Genomic DNA, 16041 nt, shown 5'->3' with positions numbered 1-16041 from the left:
TTTAACTGTCTTTTATCTAATTACTCCTAGGTCACTGGACCAATCTCAAACAAACTTTGTAGGATGATAGTTTGGAACAAGGGGCATTCTAAAAGAGCATTCACAATACTCTCCCCATTATTGCTCTTACTGAACATTTATTATCTCTCAGAAGTTTACTACATCCATAGATCACGACATATCCTTATCCCCACCACAAGAAAAACACAAAAAACATTATTGTATGTGTTGTGTTATAGATAATTTAAAGTGTGTGATGGAGAATACACAAACGTCTTATTTATCTCAAACAGTGCACTACCACAACAGTGCAATGAAAATAAATGACCATCACCATTGCAATAATACATAAAATGTGGCTCTTCGTATCAGCTTTTTGGTAGTACTACCTTCAGCCAAATTAAAGTTATACCAACTTCCTACTTTGACCCATGATATTTCATCTTCAGCCAATAAAATGTAAAATTCACTTGTAATTTCTTCACCTATCTATTAAATAATTATGTGAAACAGTGAATAGGAGCATTATGAGCTTGGTGTTACAGATGGAACACAGAATCCACCCCTAATGCCACTAATTTGGCTGCTCTCTCTTCTTACAAAGCCATTCTGACCATCACACAGTGTATACCATATTTTGAATATACAAATATTAAGTTCTTAACCCCTTTACAATACGCTCAGTATAAAATACTGAGTCTATATACACATTTGCACTTGATAAGAATACATATGAAAAACAAGAAAAACAGGTACTTACCTAAATCTTTTTTTTTATGTCAACCCTACTTTTTGTACTAATTGTATTAGTGCACTAAATAATTTTAATTAAATTAAATAATGCACCAAATAACACAGAATACTAACATGCAAAAAGCAAACAATGTCCCATAACTGTCAGAATTTTTCTGGCTTACTCACTATAAAACTAGAGCTGTTACAAATTCATCCTTGCTAGTCCATCTTTCCTGTGAGAATGAAGCTTATACTAAAAGAGAAATTGAGAATTCTCTGTTCAGAAAACAACATTAATTGGTATAAATAAGAAGTACTTGATTATATTTTTAATGCAAGTCACTAAAAACCTTGTGATGTGCATGTGCACAGTAAGAGATTAAAGCTACTGGTGAAATAACAATGAATAATGAAATAAAATGTTGTTATGAATATATTGTATGAAAGTTAAGTTAGGATTTGGGGTTATTTATCATAGCATCAACCCACACATATTTTTAAGTTCATAACCCAAACAATTGACAGGTACCCATTTGTAATAATTACCTCACTAGGTATTCAATAACATAATTTAGATGGTTATCACCAACAATTTTCCTCTGTTATTTTTAAAAAGATAAACACTAAAATAACTATTTTACTGCTAATTAAATTGTAGTTATATTTAGGGATCAATACCACTAGTTTAAGCATAAGTAATGCATTTGATGGAAAATAAGTTTTAAAATTGTATGGATAAAATTGTCATTAACTACAGCATAACATTACAATTTTGTTTCTTCTTAATTGTCATTTCAAGAAGTAAATTATAACTGATGATATAGCAAGCACAAATATACAAATGAGATTACCCAAAGTACATATTCTTGAAAGCACTGAAAAAAAAAGAGCTCAAGTGAGTATCTTTCAAGAGAAAAACAACTCTTAAGATATATATTATTATCATACATAAAGGACATGCAAGTCCACATCTCAAATAATAATAACCAAAAACCCTGTTTACCTTTAGAATTTACATTAACCATTTATCTAGTTTCTTAAACTTTAACAAACATGTTACTATAGATTCAAGTCAATATGCCACAACCTGAAAATTATTAAATGCAAAAGTTATAACTTTTTACCTCCATACACAACTCCAAACTGTCCAGATCCTAAGATTTCATCCAAGAAGATCTGGTACATGTGACTGACATCCTAAAAAAAAATATCAAAACCAGAATTTGCATAAAATTATGTACTACATCATTTGACAACTTTTTAGTTTAGAATTTGACTTTGTTGTAAATTATTTTATCTCAGAATTTTCTCATCTGTGTTTATTCTATGTATCTGTGATCTCTTCTAAGATCAAGACACCAAACACACTTCATTTTAACAAAACTGATTTTTTTTATTATACAAAGTCATGAAACTTAACCTTTTATGTTGTTTTTATATAACTCTTTAGAAACAAAATCCCTTGCAAATAATTTGTTGGTTAGCCTATCAAGAATGATACAAAGTTGTAATTTTCCACTTCATTAAAAATTAAAAGTCCCTTCAACTCAAGACAAGAGATATTGAAGTGAAATCTGTGAAACTGTCTGTCGCAAGATAAGTTCACAATTTTGAAGCCTAGCCTTGATATCTGATCTCCCAACACAAGGAATAAAAAAGTATAAAGTTTATTAGAAGTTAATAAATAGTGAATGTATTATGCAGCTGCCTTTATATAAATACTAATTTTATTAAGGTCTGTAAAATAAGCATTGTAAATAAAAAGTAACACTATTTTCCTTCTCTGATATTATGTAGTTATGTATAACACGCTTGTATTTTCATATGACAACAATAATGTTCTTCAAAATGTGAATGTATAACACATTATTAAAATAATCTTACTTCATTTGTCTGTTCCTCACTACTTGCTTGCCCATTTCCATCATAAATCAAACCTAACAACAACAAAAAATTGAAAGCTGTATTAAATATCTTGTTACATGAAAAGAGGACAACAGCAATGTGCGTGTTTGCACATACAGTTATGTTAAATTAAAAATGCAGCCAAAAGTTAAAATTTTTCTTACACTGAAAGTGCATTTCTGATAGGTACTTACACTTCCCTTCTCACACAGAACTATTTCAATCTTCTATCTGCCCTCCTAAGCATTGCTAAACACTTTTCACACTCAGTACACCAGACTACATAACCCAACAATTTCGTGCCATTTTTGAATAAGTACATATCATGTGACTACCCTCCACCATTAGTGCTGTAGTACCTATATTGGCACACTAGCTCCCTCTGTCACTCCTCCTTAATCATCACTTTTGAGAATTTGCAAGAACACCAGCAGTGGGGAAGAAGGGTAGGAAGAGTGTAATAAAAGGCATGTATATGTGGTTGGAAATACATTTTCACCATAAGAAAAATAATGTTTGATACAGTCTTACACAGTAAAGATGGAAGGGACCAGTTTAGTTGTCTTACATAGAAACTAAGGATAAAACCACCACTCAGAATGAACAGGTAAGCTTCAAGACAAAATGAAGCACATTAATGGGGTGCCACATTTCTTCAGGAACTTGTAAGCACTTTGCCTTTGAAACAGGAAATGAATCTGATATTGATGTATAAAAAGATGTGCCAAATGCACTTTATTCTGAAAGGTGAAATCTGAAGGAAAAATATAAACCAATTTAGCTGTGTACATGCACAACCTCAACTGGACAGAAAAGGTTCCATAACTCAATCCTTGGCATTATGAGGGTGAGAATTAAAAAAAAAAAAAAGATATACTGTAATAAGTATACTGGCTAGGACATGTGGATTGTGTTATATATATATATATATACACTAAAAAAAAACACTTTAAGAACAAAGTGTCATATGTTAAGTAACTGAAACTATGAATTTCCTCTTCATAATTTCAGCTAAAACCAGAAAAAACTCCCAAAACCATCATATGAGTAAAGAAGTACAACAAACTGAACCCAACATTACAGGGTTGTTGCATTGCCTCAACACAAATGTAAAAACAGGGCAATATCCATAACCAGTATCAATAACTCACTGAACCATAAATTCAAGGAAGACACATCTTGCATCTACAATTACAAGGATGACCTGGAACATTCATTTAACTTTAGGGACAGTGTATGTATATTCTGTTGCCAGTATTATGAGGCAGAAAAAGCCCCCAAACTCAACCACATGAAAAGGAAAAGAACCTCCTGCAACTGGAATTAATGAGAAGAGAAACCTCCAACTGCACACAACCATAGGAACACAGTAACGTAATCCTGATATTGGTATTATAAGGAAGATCCCGGTAGGCTGAACCTGTTCCAACTCACAGCCATCCACCTGGGAAAAAAACATTCAAGAGAAATGAAAGATTTTCCCTCTTCTCAATGAGTGTGTAATTATGAGTACATATGGTAAATTAAATCTATAAACTCCCTCAGGAAGAAGCCTCCATGGTTCACTACCCCAGCAACTGGGAACAAAGAAATGGTAAGGACTCCTGTGCTTCACTGGCAGGAAAAAGGGTGAAGAAATCAGCATGATGGAGAGAGCAAAGGAACATCACACATGAGAAATGCAATGAATGTCCATAATACCTTACTCTGAAAAGCATACCAACCCTGATTTATTTAATCAAAGGGTCGGCAGGGATGAGCAGAAATCCTCTTCTACTTTACTCGTGAACTTCATGAGTGATGATCCACCATTAAGTAAAACTTGTACACATACACACACCACTATTGTAAAAGGTTTGAGACAAAGCATACTTGATCAGGTAACACCCACCACAGACTGGTAAAAATGAGGGTTGCTGAAGATAAAAGCATAAATGAAAGGAAATGATGAGACTTACCCCAATAAAAGATGAAAAGACATTAGAATCACCACAGGAGGGAGACAATATTCACCCAAGATATAGGGAGTAGTCCACATTCCAATCAGAGTGATTTATCTCAAACACCAGTGAGGGCAAGCAACCAAAGACATGATGATATGAGAGGAAACACCAAGGAGACAACAACCTTCCATAGATAAATTTGAAAATGTCTGCCTGATGAGTTGACAAACCCAACCAGTTAGTATGACAGGGGACAGATCACAGGAAACAGAAGAATTTTGGGAAATAAAGTCAGGTAAAACCTAAAAATATGCAGAATTAGCTACATAACACCGTGAGGAGTGAACCAGACAAAGAAGTCAATGAGGACTGGAATGGAAGTAGAAAGATAAGGAAATGGATGTGAAAGCTAAACAGCCTTAATGGGCAACATAGGTCTTAGGAAGGAAGAACCAGTTAAGATATGGGATGGCATAAAAGGAATGGAGAGCTAAAGGGTTACATTAGAGGTATAAATATCCAATATATGATGCTCATAAGCAAAGAGGAGAAAGAAAATAAGTCTTGAAAGAGAGATTGTCAGTGGAACATGAAGATAAAGGTTGAAAGGGGGTATTGGAAAGGCATAAAGAACCATACAGATATCCAAACCAGGCAAATCAAAGGAATATGGGGAATTCATGACTCAAATGGGGGGAAATGACACAAGAAGACAAAATCTGGAAAAATGAAAGGTATTCAACAAGGTCACCCAATAGCTAGACATAGTAAAGGTGTACAAATTTTTGTCAAACAAACAGGGGAATAATTGGGAAAAATGAGGAATAGAAGGGTAAGGAAGATGGAAATGATGTCAGAAGTAACCAAAAGTAGAATGTATACCATTGTCTGTGGTAAATGAACATGGAAGGTTTAATCAGTCAGGAAAGGAAAGATTCAATACATGGAGTCAGTATGTGGGTTGAGACAATGGGCCAGACTCATGAAGACAGTGTTGTGATGTCTGGATGAGCAATGTCCAATCAAGGTTGACAGAATAGAGACCAAGACAGAAGTAAATGTAGGAGGAAGTTGTACCAATAAAGGTTGAAGTAGTGGGAATTGATGGTTGCACCAGATAATACAGAGCCGACAGTAAGTCAAGACACAGTGGGGTTTGGAATAAAGATAAAACTCTGGGGAGGAGTCAAATCGGAAGGTAAACACAAATGTCAAGATGCTTCCTATCTTGACTGAATACAACTGCTCTCAGAGTAAGCAAGACCAAAGGGAAGGACGTTTGGTGTTACAGTAAGTGATAAAGGTATATATGAGGTGTCCCCAATTGAGAACACAACCATCTGCAGACCTGTGGATTCAGGGACCACTCCACGAGGAAAACATTGTGGGGAGGAGATAATTGATCCACAATTAGATTCAGTGAGCCAGAAAAACAAAAAGTTAAGACCATAATGTGGTAACTGAGAGCCTAAAAGAGATATCCAGGACCTCAAAGTACAGAGACTTGGAATTATGTATCTCAAGACAGCTGGTATGGGTATTAGCACTTTAATTAAAATCAAATAGAAAACAACTTTTTTGACCTTTTTGGGTCATCTTCTGAAGACAGTGTGCATGACAACCTGAAGTCAAAGGAACAATGAGTTGCCTACTTTAGTGCCTTCCATTGTCAAAGGTCACAAGACTTATACTTGATAGCCTCAAGCACTGTTACAACAGCTTCTCCCAAGTAACATAAGACCGATAGCTAAAAAAACACATCTATTGTTTTAATAGCTTCTTCTATATAGCTATACAACATAAAGTTCATAATTAACAGTCCCAACTACTGTTATAGTAGTTTCTCCTAGGCAACAAAGTAATAACTAAAAGTTGCCTTTATTGTTATAACAGCTTCTTCCAGGTACTGCCTTAATCATTGTTGCATCATCTGGTAAATGTAAGACTGATAGTTAACAGCCTCAAGTATCATTACAACAGCTTCTTCTAGGTAACATAAAACTGATAGTTAACAGTCTTACAACAGCTTCTTCTAGATCAGGGTCTACAAAACACAGCTTAACAATTCTCTCCTGCCCTCCACGATTACTGACATTTGTGGAAAGAACATGAGGACTTAGTAGTCAATGTTGAAATAAATTAATACAGTAAAAAAGGTGCAGCCCAAGACAACTTACAAAGGTTCAAGGAGTGGTTTACCTGTGAAATTTATTACCCACCCCTGTTCTAGATATCTCAAGAATTATTATAAAAGCTTCTCCTAAGTAACATAAGCCTAATAGTTAACTGCCTCAAGTACTGTTACAACAACTTCTCCTAAGTAACATATGACTAATAGTTATCAGCCTCAAGTATAATTACAACAGCTTCTCCTAAGTAACATAAAACTAATAGTTAACAACCTCAAGTATTGTTACAACAGCTTTTCCTCTAAGTAACACAAGATTAATAGTTAACAGCCTCAAGCACTGTTACAACAGCTTCTCCTAAGTAACATAAGACAGAGTTAACAGCCTCAAGTATTGTTACAACAGCTTCTCCTAAGTAACATAAGACTAACAGTTGACAGCCTCAAGTATCATTACAAACACTTCTCCTAATTAAAGTAAGACTGATAGCACAGGCCTGCACATTTAAACTTCAAAATACAGTAAAGTCTCATTGTTTCGAAGTCGCTAGAACCGAATATATCACTTGTATCAAAGTTGTTGACTGGTCCGGCCAACTGTCCATATAAATACATAGTAACAAAAGCCCCTTGAACCGAACTGCATGTATCGAAGTGTCGGCTTGTAACGATGTATAATTATAGTCCCTAGGGTGTGAAAAGCATCAATATTACATCCTTTGTATCGAACCAGGTACGAAGATATTTATTTTTCTCTTCTTCCCTAAATTAATTGTCACCACTGCCGGCTGCCGACCACCCGCTACGCCGCTAGCAAGTGCAATTAGTCAGTCTCCGCACAACAATGTGTGGTGCCACCATCAAAATCTTACACTTGAGAAATAGTGGACTGCAGATGGGGTAGTAGATTAGCCTAGCAATGTTTTTACAACAATTATGGTCAATAACACTTTAAACCCCTGCCCGCCCCAACTCACCCTCCCTCCCAGCAAAAATTAGCTTAGATATAAAATTTTCAGATTATGGCTTGAGTAGATTATGCCTGGGCAGCCTGCATGCTGTGGCCTATAAAAGGCTAATCACAGTCAAACTATACAGATCATTAATCATTGATCATGGCGAAGCACAAGCTTGTATCGATAGAAACTAAAATTGCAGCAATAGAAGAAGTTGAAAAAAAAGTTAAAACAAAAACAGAAATAGCAAAAGCATTTGATGTGCCTCTGAACACTTTGTCAACATGGTTGAAAAATAAAGAGGCCATATTGTCTTCTCGAGACAACTTTTGTCCCAACAGAAAACGCATGCGAACTGCAAAACATTCTGACCTAGAAGCAGCATTGCTTCTGTGGTTCAAAAATGCTAGATCAGAGAATGTTCCTATCTCTGGGCCTGTTATGCAAGCAAAGGCAAAAAAACTTGCTGATCAAATGGGAATCACTGACTTTTGCATGAGTGATGGGTGGTTAACCCGATTCAAAAAAAGACACGACATTCAATTTTGTACGATCTGTGGTGAGTCTGGTAGTGTAGAACCAGAGCAAACAAACCAGTGGACATCAACAACACTGCCACACCTGCTAGAAAACTACAGCCCACGAGATGTCTTCAACGCAGATGAGTCTGGCTTATTCTTTAAACTTCTGCCAGACAAGTCTCTTGTTATCAAGGGAGACTCCTGTCACGGCGGGAAGCGAGCGAGGGAGCGGCTGTCTGTTTTGGTATGCACCAATATGGACGGCACCGAGAAGCTTCCTTTACTTGTCATAGGTGAGTGTCAAAAGCAGGTAAAAATATTTTCCTGTGTTTTCTATAGAAGTTATTTTATGATTTTCTTCAGATTATTGACATGTAAATGTTTCATTTTTAATTTCAAGACATGTACATTTTCTTTCTTTTTTTTTTAGGAAAGGCAGCAAAACCGCGTTGCTTCAAAGACGTCAAAACCCTGCCAACACCATACAAAGCCAACAAGCGAGCTTGGATGACATCAGAGCTATTCACCGAGTGGCTGAGAGAACTTGACCGAAGGTTTGTGCTGCAGAAAAGAAAGATCCTTATGATAATTGACGACTGCCCCGCCCACTCCAACCCCACTGGACTTAAGGCCATCAAACTGGTGTTCCTGCCTCCCAATACCACAAGCAAGACACAGCCCATGGACCAAGGCATCATCGCTAATCTAAAACATCATTACCGCACCCTACTGCTACAGCGTCTTATTGATCCAATAGACAATAAAAGTGTTTTCACTGTGACTGTGCTTGAAGCCATGCGACTGCTACGCTCTGCCTGGTCATTGGTAAAGCAATCAACCATAGCCAATTGCTTCAGAACTTGTGGCTTCTCCTCTCCAGAGCCAGCAGAAAACAGTGAGGACCCCGAGGATGACATACCATTGGCCCAGCTCTTGACACGGCTGAATGTCACTGGGTTTACGGTGGATGGCACAGCAGAGGACTACGAGACTGCTGATAATGATCTGATCACTAGCACACCCCTGACAGACAGTGATATTGTGGCCATGGTGCAAAATAAACAGACACCAGAAAATGACAGTGAAAGTGAAGATGACGACAATGAGGAACCCCCCCCCCCATCCAAACACATTCTGCAGCTCGTGAGATGTGCCTGCAACTTCAGATATCTTGAACACCAGGCTAATGCAGGACAGTTTATCTCTCAATTAAACATGGAGCATTTTGTGACCAAGTGCCAGAGGGACAGCAGTTCGCAAAAAAGCATTGTGCAATATTTCAAGTGACTCCACTTAGACGTTCCTGCTGGTGTTTGTATCCTGTACATTATAATTACATATGTCTATATTATGAATGTTATTTTTTTTTGACATGTTTTTTTTTTACAAGTGCTGTTAATTGTCCTTTTGAATTTCATTAAATGTGTTTTAAGTGTTTACACACGTGTGACTTCTGAGTCTTTAATCCAATTACCGGTACTGCAACAGCCATCAGTTATAGGGCCTACCATTACCAGACTTGGCTAGTGAATGAAAAAAAATCCTTTTAACGAACTTCCTTTGTAACGAACAATTCTCTTTGGTCCCTACGACTTCGTTACAACGAGAGTTTACTGTAGTTGTTTTGGTTTCAATAACAGATTTTCCATAATTCAGCTAAGCAAATTTAGAAAATAGTATTTTTCTTTTTTCCTATCACATAAGGAATTTTTTTACAAATCAGGAAGAAAGAAAAGATTGCTTAAAACAAATTGTTTTTTTTACCACAGTGAACATTTTTATTTTTGTTTTTTTAATAAAAATACAAACTGAAGTAAAGGGAAGAACATCATTCATCATGATCTTTTTTTTGTGCGAGATCTGAGCATCTTAGTCTTAAAACTATGTGTTGTAGTTTTTCTTTTATACATTATATCTGTAACATCTTTCGATGACCAGCAGTAATCAACCATCATGATGTTCTACTTTCCCTGATACCTCTTTGCCATTTCCCTGATGTTTTGATGAAACCTTTCCCCTTGTCCTTCATTAAGGACAGAGATTTTCAGGGAAACAGTCAATATGTGAGCATACAAAATTAACTTTCATGCACATAGTACAAGCCAACCGTTTGAATTTATCAAGCATGTTACCGAAAATATTTTCATAATTTGAGTCCTTGTTGTTTCCCAAACATTTGTCAATAACATTTTTAAAGGCAGTCTGTGCTTCTTTTTTAACTTTCTTCATTGTTCATCCAAAGTCAATTTGTAGTCACCATTCAGGAATTACTACAGAACACGTAAAAATTTCAAAACAATAAAACCAAGGCAGGCCTGTGTAATTAAAAGCCTCAAGTATTATTACACTTTCTCCTTCTGACTTTCAACAATTTAAGAATACAAAATAACATTCAATAAAACTAAACTAGCATTTAGAGTTCCTTCTCTTTCATTTTAACCTTACAAAGTGTTGAGGCTTTCATTTCTCTGATTGTAAATTAAACACTCAAAATTTATATGCCTATTACAGAAGGAATATTCATTTACATATATACAAAGTTAAAAAAATAATTTCCCATTTGATAATAAAAGACAATAATGAAGTTGCTTATGCAGATTTTATAACTCTTTACAAAAGCATTCTATGCTTTGTTTTTCTATTAAATTTTCAAATACAGCTCTTCAAGACAAATGCTCTAGCAGGCCTCACCTTGATTTGTAGCAGCAAAAGATGAAGACACTGGCATTAGCGCTTGTCGAATAGCAGCCTCCCACTCCTTTGAAATGTCAGAGTCTTCTCCAACATAATAGTCCACATTAGCTGTGCGCAACTCAAAGCAGTGCTTGGCTCCAGGAGACTCAGAACTAAGACTCTGTTTGGGAGTCTCAAGGGCCAAAATTTCTGATAAAGGAATTTCCTGTCAATTTTATTAAGAAAATATTGATTAACCAGACATTTGAAGAACACCAATATTGACTTTTTACAACAATAATAATAATGATGATGACATAAAAATATTATTAAAACTGTCACTGCTAAATAACTGTTTATATTAGTGAACCATTATATCCAGAAAAAAACAATATACATAAAATTTTCACTGGTCACTTTACCTTATAATATTTGGATGTTGTGTCATTCTGGAACAAAGTAATAGCCTTACTATCAAGCCACCAATAATGCCTTTTCCTCTGAAATGACCAAAAAAATAAGTAACTATTACTGGTCAAATTTTGTATGTAAACATACATTTGAGATAAAAGGATGCTTTCAAAAATTTTAAATATCTGAAGTTTATAAAAAATAGTGTGTTGTAGTAGCTGTCCAAGAAATACCATTTTTTTAAAATTCATCTTCTGTATATCTTTATGGTATTTTACCATAGTAGACTAAGGTTCAAGTTCTACATGATGTATTTTGACACATTGCTGAAGCAAGACAGCAAAGGTTCTGTTTATTTTAAAACTTTCAACGTATCCTCAACACATGCATAACTTTTAAAAACAACATTTCTTTGAAGATGAAATATTTTCCCCCTTTAATGTACTGAAACACGTCTCTGTCCGTTAAAAGCATGTAGGAAACATACAGTGCTAAGAGAAATCAACAAAATCCTGTGAATGTTAAACCAACACTAGTTATGGAATAATATATGCAGTATCCATAAATACAAACCATGCTATCTTTGTTAGTGAAGTGCACCATCCAACCTTCTTTCAGAACTTTGGAACTTCTACGTTTTGTCTGTTTTACACTCTGAACAATTCTCATCAATGGAATGTTGTTGCTTGTTGTAACACTATTAATAATACAGACATGCCTGTGAGAAATGTAATACCTCAACAGCTTAACAGAAATTGTTTAACATGTAATTTCTAAATTTGAAATTAATTTAAGTATTTCTCTCATAATACATTAAAAAATAAAGTAAAATGCAGTGTTCTTTAATGGTACTTGTACTTAATTAAGAAACTAAACTACATACTTAACTGCAGGTTTTGATTCATCATCTTGAAGGTCTTGCATCTTTCGTTCTGAGAGGCTCTCACTGTCATTGTCAGATTCAGCATCATTTTCAGTATCAAAACTTTCTACCCCTTCCACTATAAAACAAATCCATGGTGAGCTATATAATTTTGAAGTGGAACAATAAATTTTGAACAGTATTAAATTGAAATTAAATACTTACATATTCAATTACTGGCCTCTTTATTAGAGCCCCTTACCTAATATTGAGTTGAACTACACTACCAGCATATCAATAGTCTTAGATTCACTATACTATGATTTAGTACTGATTTGTAAAGTATTGTGGTCAGTAACTGGGTTCCAAATGTCACCAGAGGATTATGCAGTGAATATGACATTATCACACAGATCCTCAAATAAAGTGAGATTTAGTGATTACAGTAGTAAAAAAAAAAAAAAGAGTAAAGTTAGTGCCAGCCTATCAAACCAATCTCACAGAACACAAATACCATGGATTGTTTTACTCAGGAAGAGCACTTGTCTACTGGACTGAAAAGATAATTACTTGAGATGAACATAATTGGCAACAACTTTTAAGTTCACTCTAGATATCATCCAATCTCCTACAGAAATCAAATAACTCAACTTTGACACTCTTACACAACTTCCAGCAGTTTATATAGACAAGATGAAATGCCTTGTGGCTTTCTTAAATATTTTTATTGCAACGTTGCTATAGAAGATTAATTATACATACTTCATCACAGCACATGCTTCCAGTAATTCACTAGCAAAACATTTTATTCCTGCTATCACTGTTTGGATCTGATACATGTTTTTGAATATATTTCTTGGCTGCCATGTGACAGATATTTTTTTTTTAAAAAAAACACTGTTTTGGTGGTGTGATTGGACATAATTAGATTCTCACCACTAGTGAAGTGATGCAACAAATATAAATACAATCTCACACCTGCTATAACTTACAAATCTGTTAACTTATCTTTTCTCCAATGGTCCAGCATTATCCTAATGGCAAATGATTTTCACCTTTGAATACATATTTGAATAGATGGTCAAGTAAAAGGTATTTTGATATCAATGGTACTACTGGATGGTAACTTACAGTTATGCCCCTCTGAAAGTAAGAATGATCTTTGCTCCTACCCGTTAATGTTGCAGGCTGACTACATTTCAGCATTTGTAAAGATTAAGTACTCACCAGAAAGATCAAATAATCAGTCTATCTTATGTATTGAAATAAATAAATATTAAAGAAACATGTCAATGGAGGTCCCAATAAAGTAGCCTGGTCATAGAATAAACAATTTAGAAATATATCATTAAGTAGACATATCATTACACATTTGAACTCTTCATTACATTTAACACATATAGTGAGTTTACTCGTACAGTTTACATACCAACTACTGGTATAAAAACTTGTTCATTCACATAAAATTAAAAAAGATGACATTTTTATAACTTCAACTAGAAATATTTAATTTATTGCAAACAAATACAGTATCATGTACAGTACTGTACAAAAGTGCGAGGATAAAGTTAAAAATTAGATTTCAGGCTACTTCCAAAGAATGAAATGTAAATTAAGATGAAACATCAAAACTTTATTACTCTTCAGTAAACAGTTATTATTTTGTGTGCCCACTTTTGCTTTAATAACTGCAGACAGCCTTTCATACATTGTTGCAACATATTTAATCAGTGTCCCTTGGGAATTAAATCCAAATGTCTCTTATAAATTCCCATAGTTTCTTTGGAAGTAAGTTTTGAATTGCAAAGTTTTTGATCTATCAAATCCTAGATCTGCTCAATTTCATTGAGATCAGGGCTGTGTGTGGACTATTGCAACATGTGCATTACTTCAGCAGCTTCTTTCTGCATAGGTTGAATGAGTGTTTGGGGTCATTATTTTCTTGGTAGTAGAATTCTTTACCAATAATATGCAAACCATTGAGTATACCACAATAAATCAATATCTGATTGTAGTTGTGCTGGTCCATTATTCAATCTACTTTGTAAATAGATCCTGTTGCCTCAACAGAAAAACACCCCAAACCATCACACTGCATTCCCATGCTTCATGGTAGGTGCTATGCACTAAAATAAGTATCTTTTACCTTTCTTGAATCAAACGCACAACTAAATGACTTGAACTAAATATTTCATACTTGAAGTCATCCATCATAACACCCTTTTCCAATCATCTAAAGTTAGTTTTGTACTTTTTAGCAAATTTCAGAAGATGGAAATAAAAGTTTTTTTAAGTGCTACACAACCAACTATTCCATTCTCATTCAGTCTTCTAGATACTGTAGATCAGAATACACTTCTGTCATTTGGTACGTTGTCATTTAAATCATGTTTGAGATCAGTTGCAGTCTTCCTTCTGCCCAGAAAGTTGCATAAATAAAGATACTTAACATCAGTATCATTGAGTTTCGATGTTCTGCCTCTTTCTTTCCTATTTTCAAATTTACTTGTCAGTATAATGACCCACTTAAATCTGTTATACAAACACTCTGCTGTATTGAGAATTCTTCACACTTTTTGAGACATGTCATGACAATAAAACTTTATATATAGTGTTAAATACTGCTTCCATCAAGGTTTATTTGTGGATCACTATTAAAGTTATTTCTTCTAGAATATAATGGTACCACATTCTCGCTTCTTTCTACATAGTTAATACACTGCATGGGATACCATGATAATTATTTCACACCCTAAATCTAATGATTATATTCATTGAAGCAGAACCCTTATGGCATGCCCTTGGCACAAGTATATGGGAATTCTAAACAGTGATAAGTATTCTCACCCCAGCTCATTTCAACAAGGATCAGTGACACATTACCATAGTATTAAAGTTTACATTCTGGACCGTATGGAAAAATTAGCCCTCATAATTGAAATAATGTCAAAATATTCTCTTGTCCTCACTTTTACACAATACTGTATTAAATTCAATACTGTAAACATACACCAATCCTTCGGAGCTTCTCCAGGACAGTTATTTGGAATCTTCTCAGTGCACCGTTTATGAACGTTGAACTTGCAGTCTGAAAATAAATACTTATTAAATTTCACACTTTCTTTTATTATATTTTCATTTATATAAACAAAAAAGCAACATAGAAAAGTTTATGTGTCACCTACACATATTTAAACCTGTACTCTGAAAGGTTATCATAAAGTCAGAGCTTTATTATTCAGTAAAAGAAAAAAAAAAGTTCATTTATAACAACCTGACCAACCTAACTTTTAAAAGTCACCCATTCTGTTTCATTATTTGAATCCCCTTCCAATTTTTAAGTCAGTTTTCATAATGCATCTTTGAAACAATTGTTAGAAGATTACCTACAAGATTCTTATTACATTAGCATAGGCAGTAGGCTTCAATGTTGTGAGGCTTAATTCATTTTTGCTTAGAAGCCATTTCATTTCTGTAGCTTATTTATTTCCAAATCTTTTATATATCAGTAAAGTGTGAATGTCTAGAAAGTGGGTTTGACCATTTAACTTTAAGTAATTTAAGAAGCATTCAAACTCTTGTTAATTCAAGAGATACTAAGAAGCTGTTTAACAATTTAAAAAATTAATTAAATAGCACCAAACTTGTCATACTATCTAAATAGCACTAAACTATGTATGAAAATAACATACATAAATCTTTAGTTTTCAGGAGCAAAAACATCTCTCAAATGAAACCTAAAATTTTTCTGTTATAAATACTACATTATGCAAAATTAATATTATCACAACATACATTTATCTATAAAATAAAATTATAATTTATTACAATACTGATAGTAAACTGAAACTGGTTTAATAATGGTATGTGAAACATGGAATTGTAAGGTAAGAATGATAAAGTCAAA

General features: G+C 34.3%; 1 protein-coding gene across 5 annotated transcripts in view; it reads right to left on the bottom strand.

The window, feature by feature from the left end:
• LOC143222824 (serine/threonine-protein kinase D3-like) overlaps positions 1-16041 on the bottom strand; it is a 69907-nt gene that overhangs the window by 23281 nt on the left and 30585 nt on the right. For all 5 annotated transcript variants that reach the window (XM_076449900.1, XM_076449901.1, XM_076449902.1 and 2 more), the window contains 7 exons: positions 15145-15222; positions 12156-12273; positions 11846-11969; positions 11284-11361; positions 10880-11087; positions 2620-2672; positions 1860-1932 (listed from right to left, as the gene is read on the bottom strand). In XM_076449900.1, coding sequence (XP_076306015.1) covers positions 1860-1932; positions 2620-2672; positions 10880-11087; positions 11284-11361; positions 11846-11969; positions 12156-12273; positions 15145-15222 — 732 coding nt within the window. The remainder of the gene's footprint in view (positions 1-1859; positions 1933-2619; positions 2673-10879; positions 11088-11283; positions 11362-11845; positions 11970-12155; positions 12274-15144; positions 15223-16041) is intronic.

This window comes from Tachypleus tridentatus, chromosome 8 (genome assembly GCF_004210375.1).
Source record: "Tachypleus tridentatus isolate NWPU-2018 chromosome 8, ASM421037v1, whole genome shotgun sequence".
Taxonomy (NCBI): Eukaryota; Metazoa; Arthropoda; class Merostomata; order Xiphosura; family Limulidae; genus Tachypleus; species Tachypleus tridentatus.
This window is presented reverse-complemented; position numbering and strand designations above follow the sequence as displayed.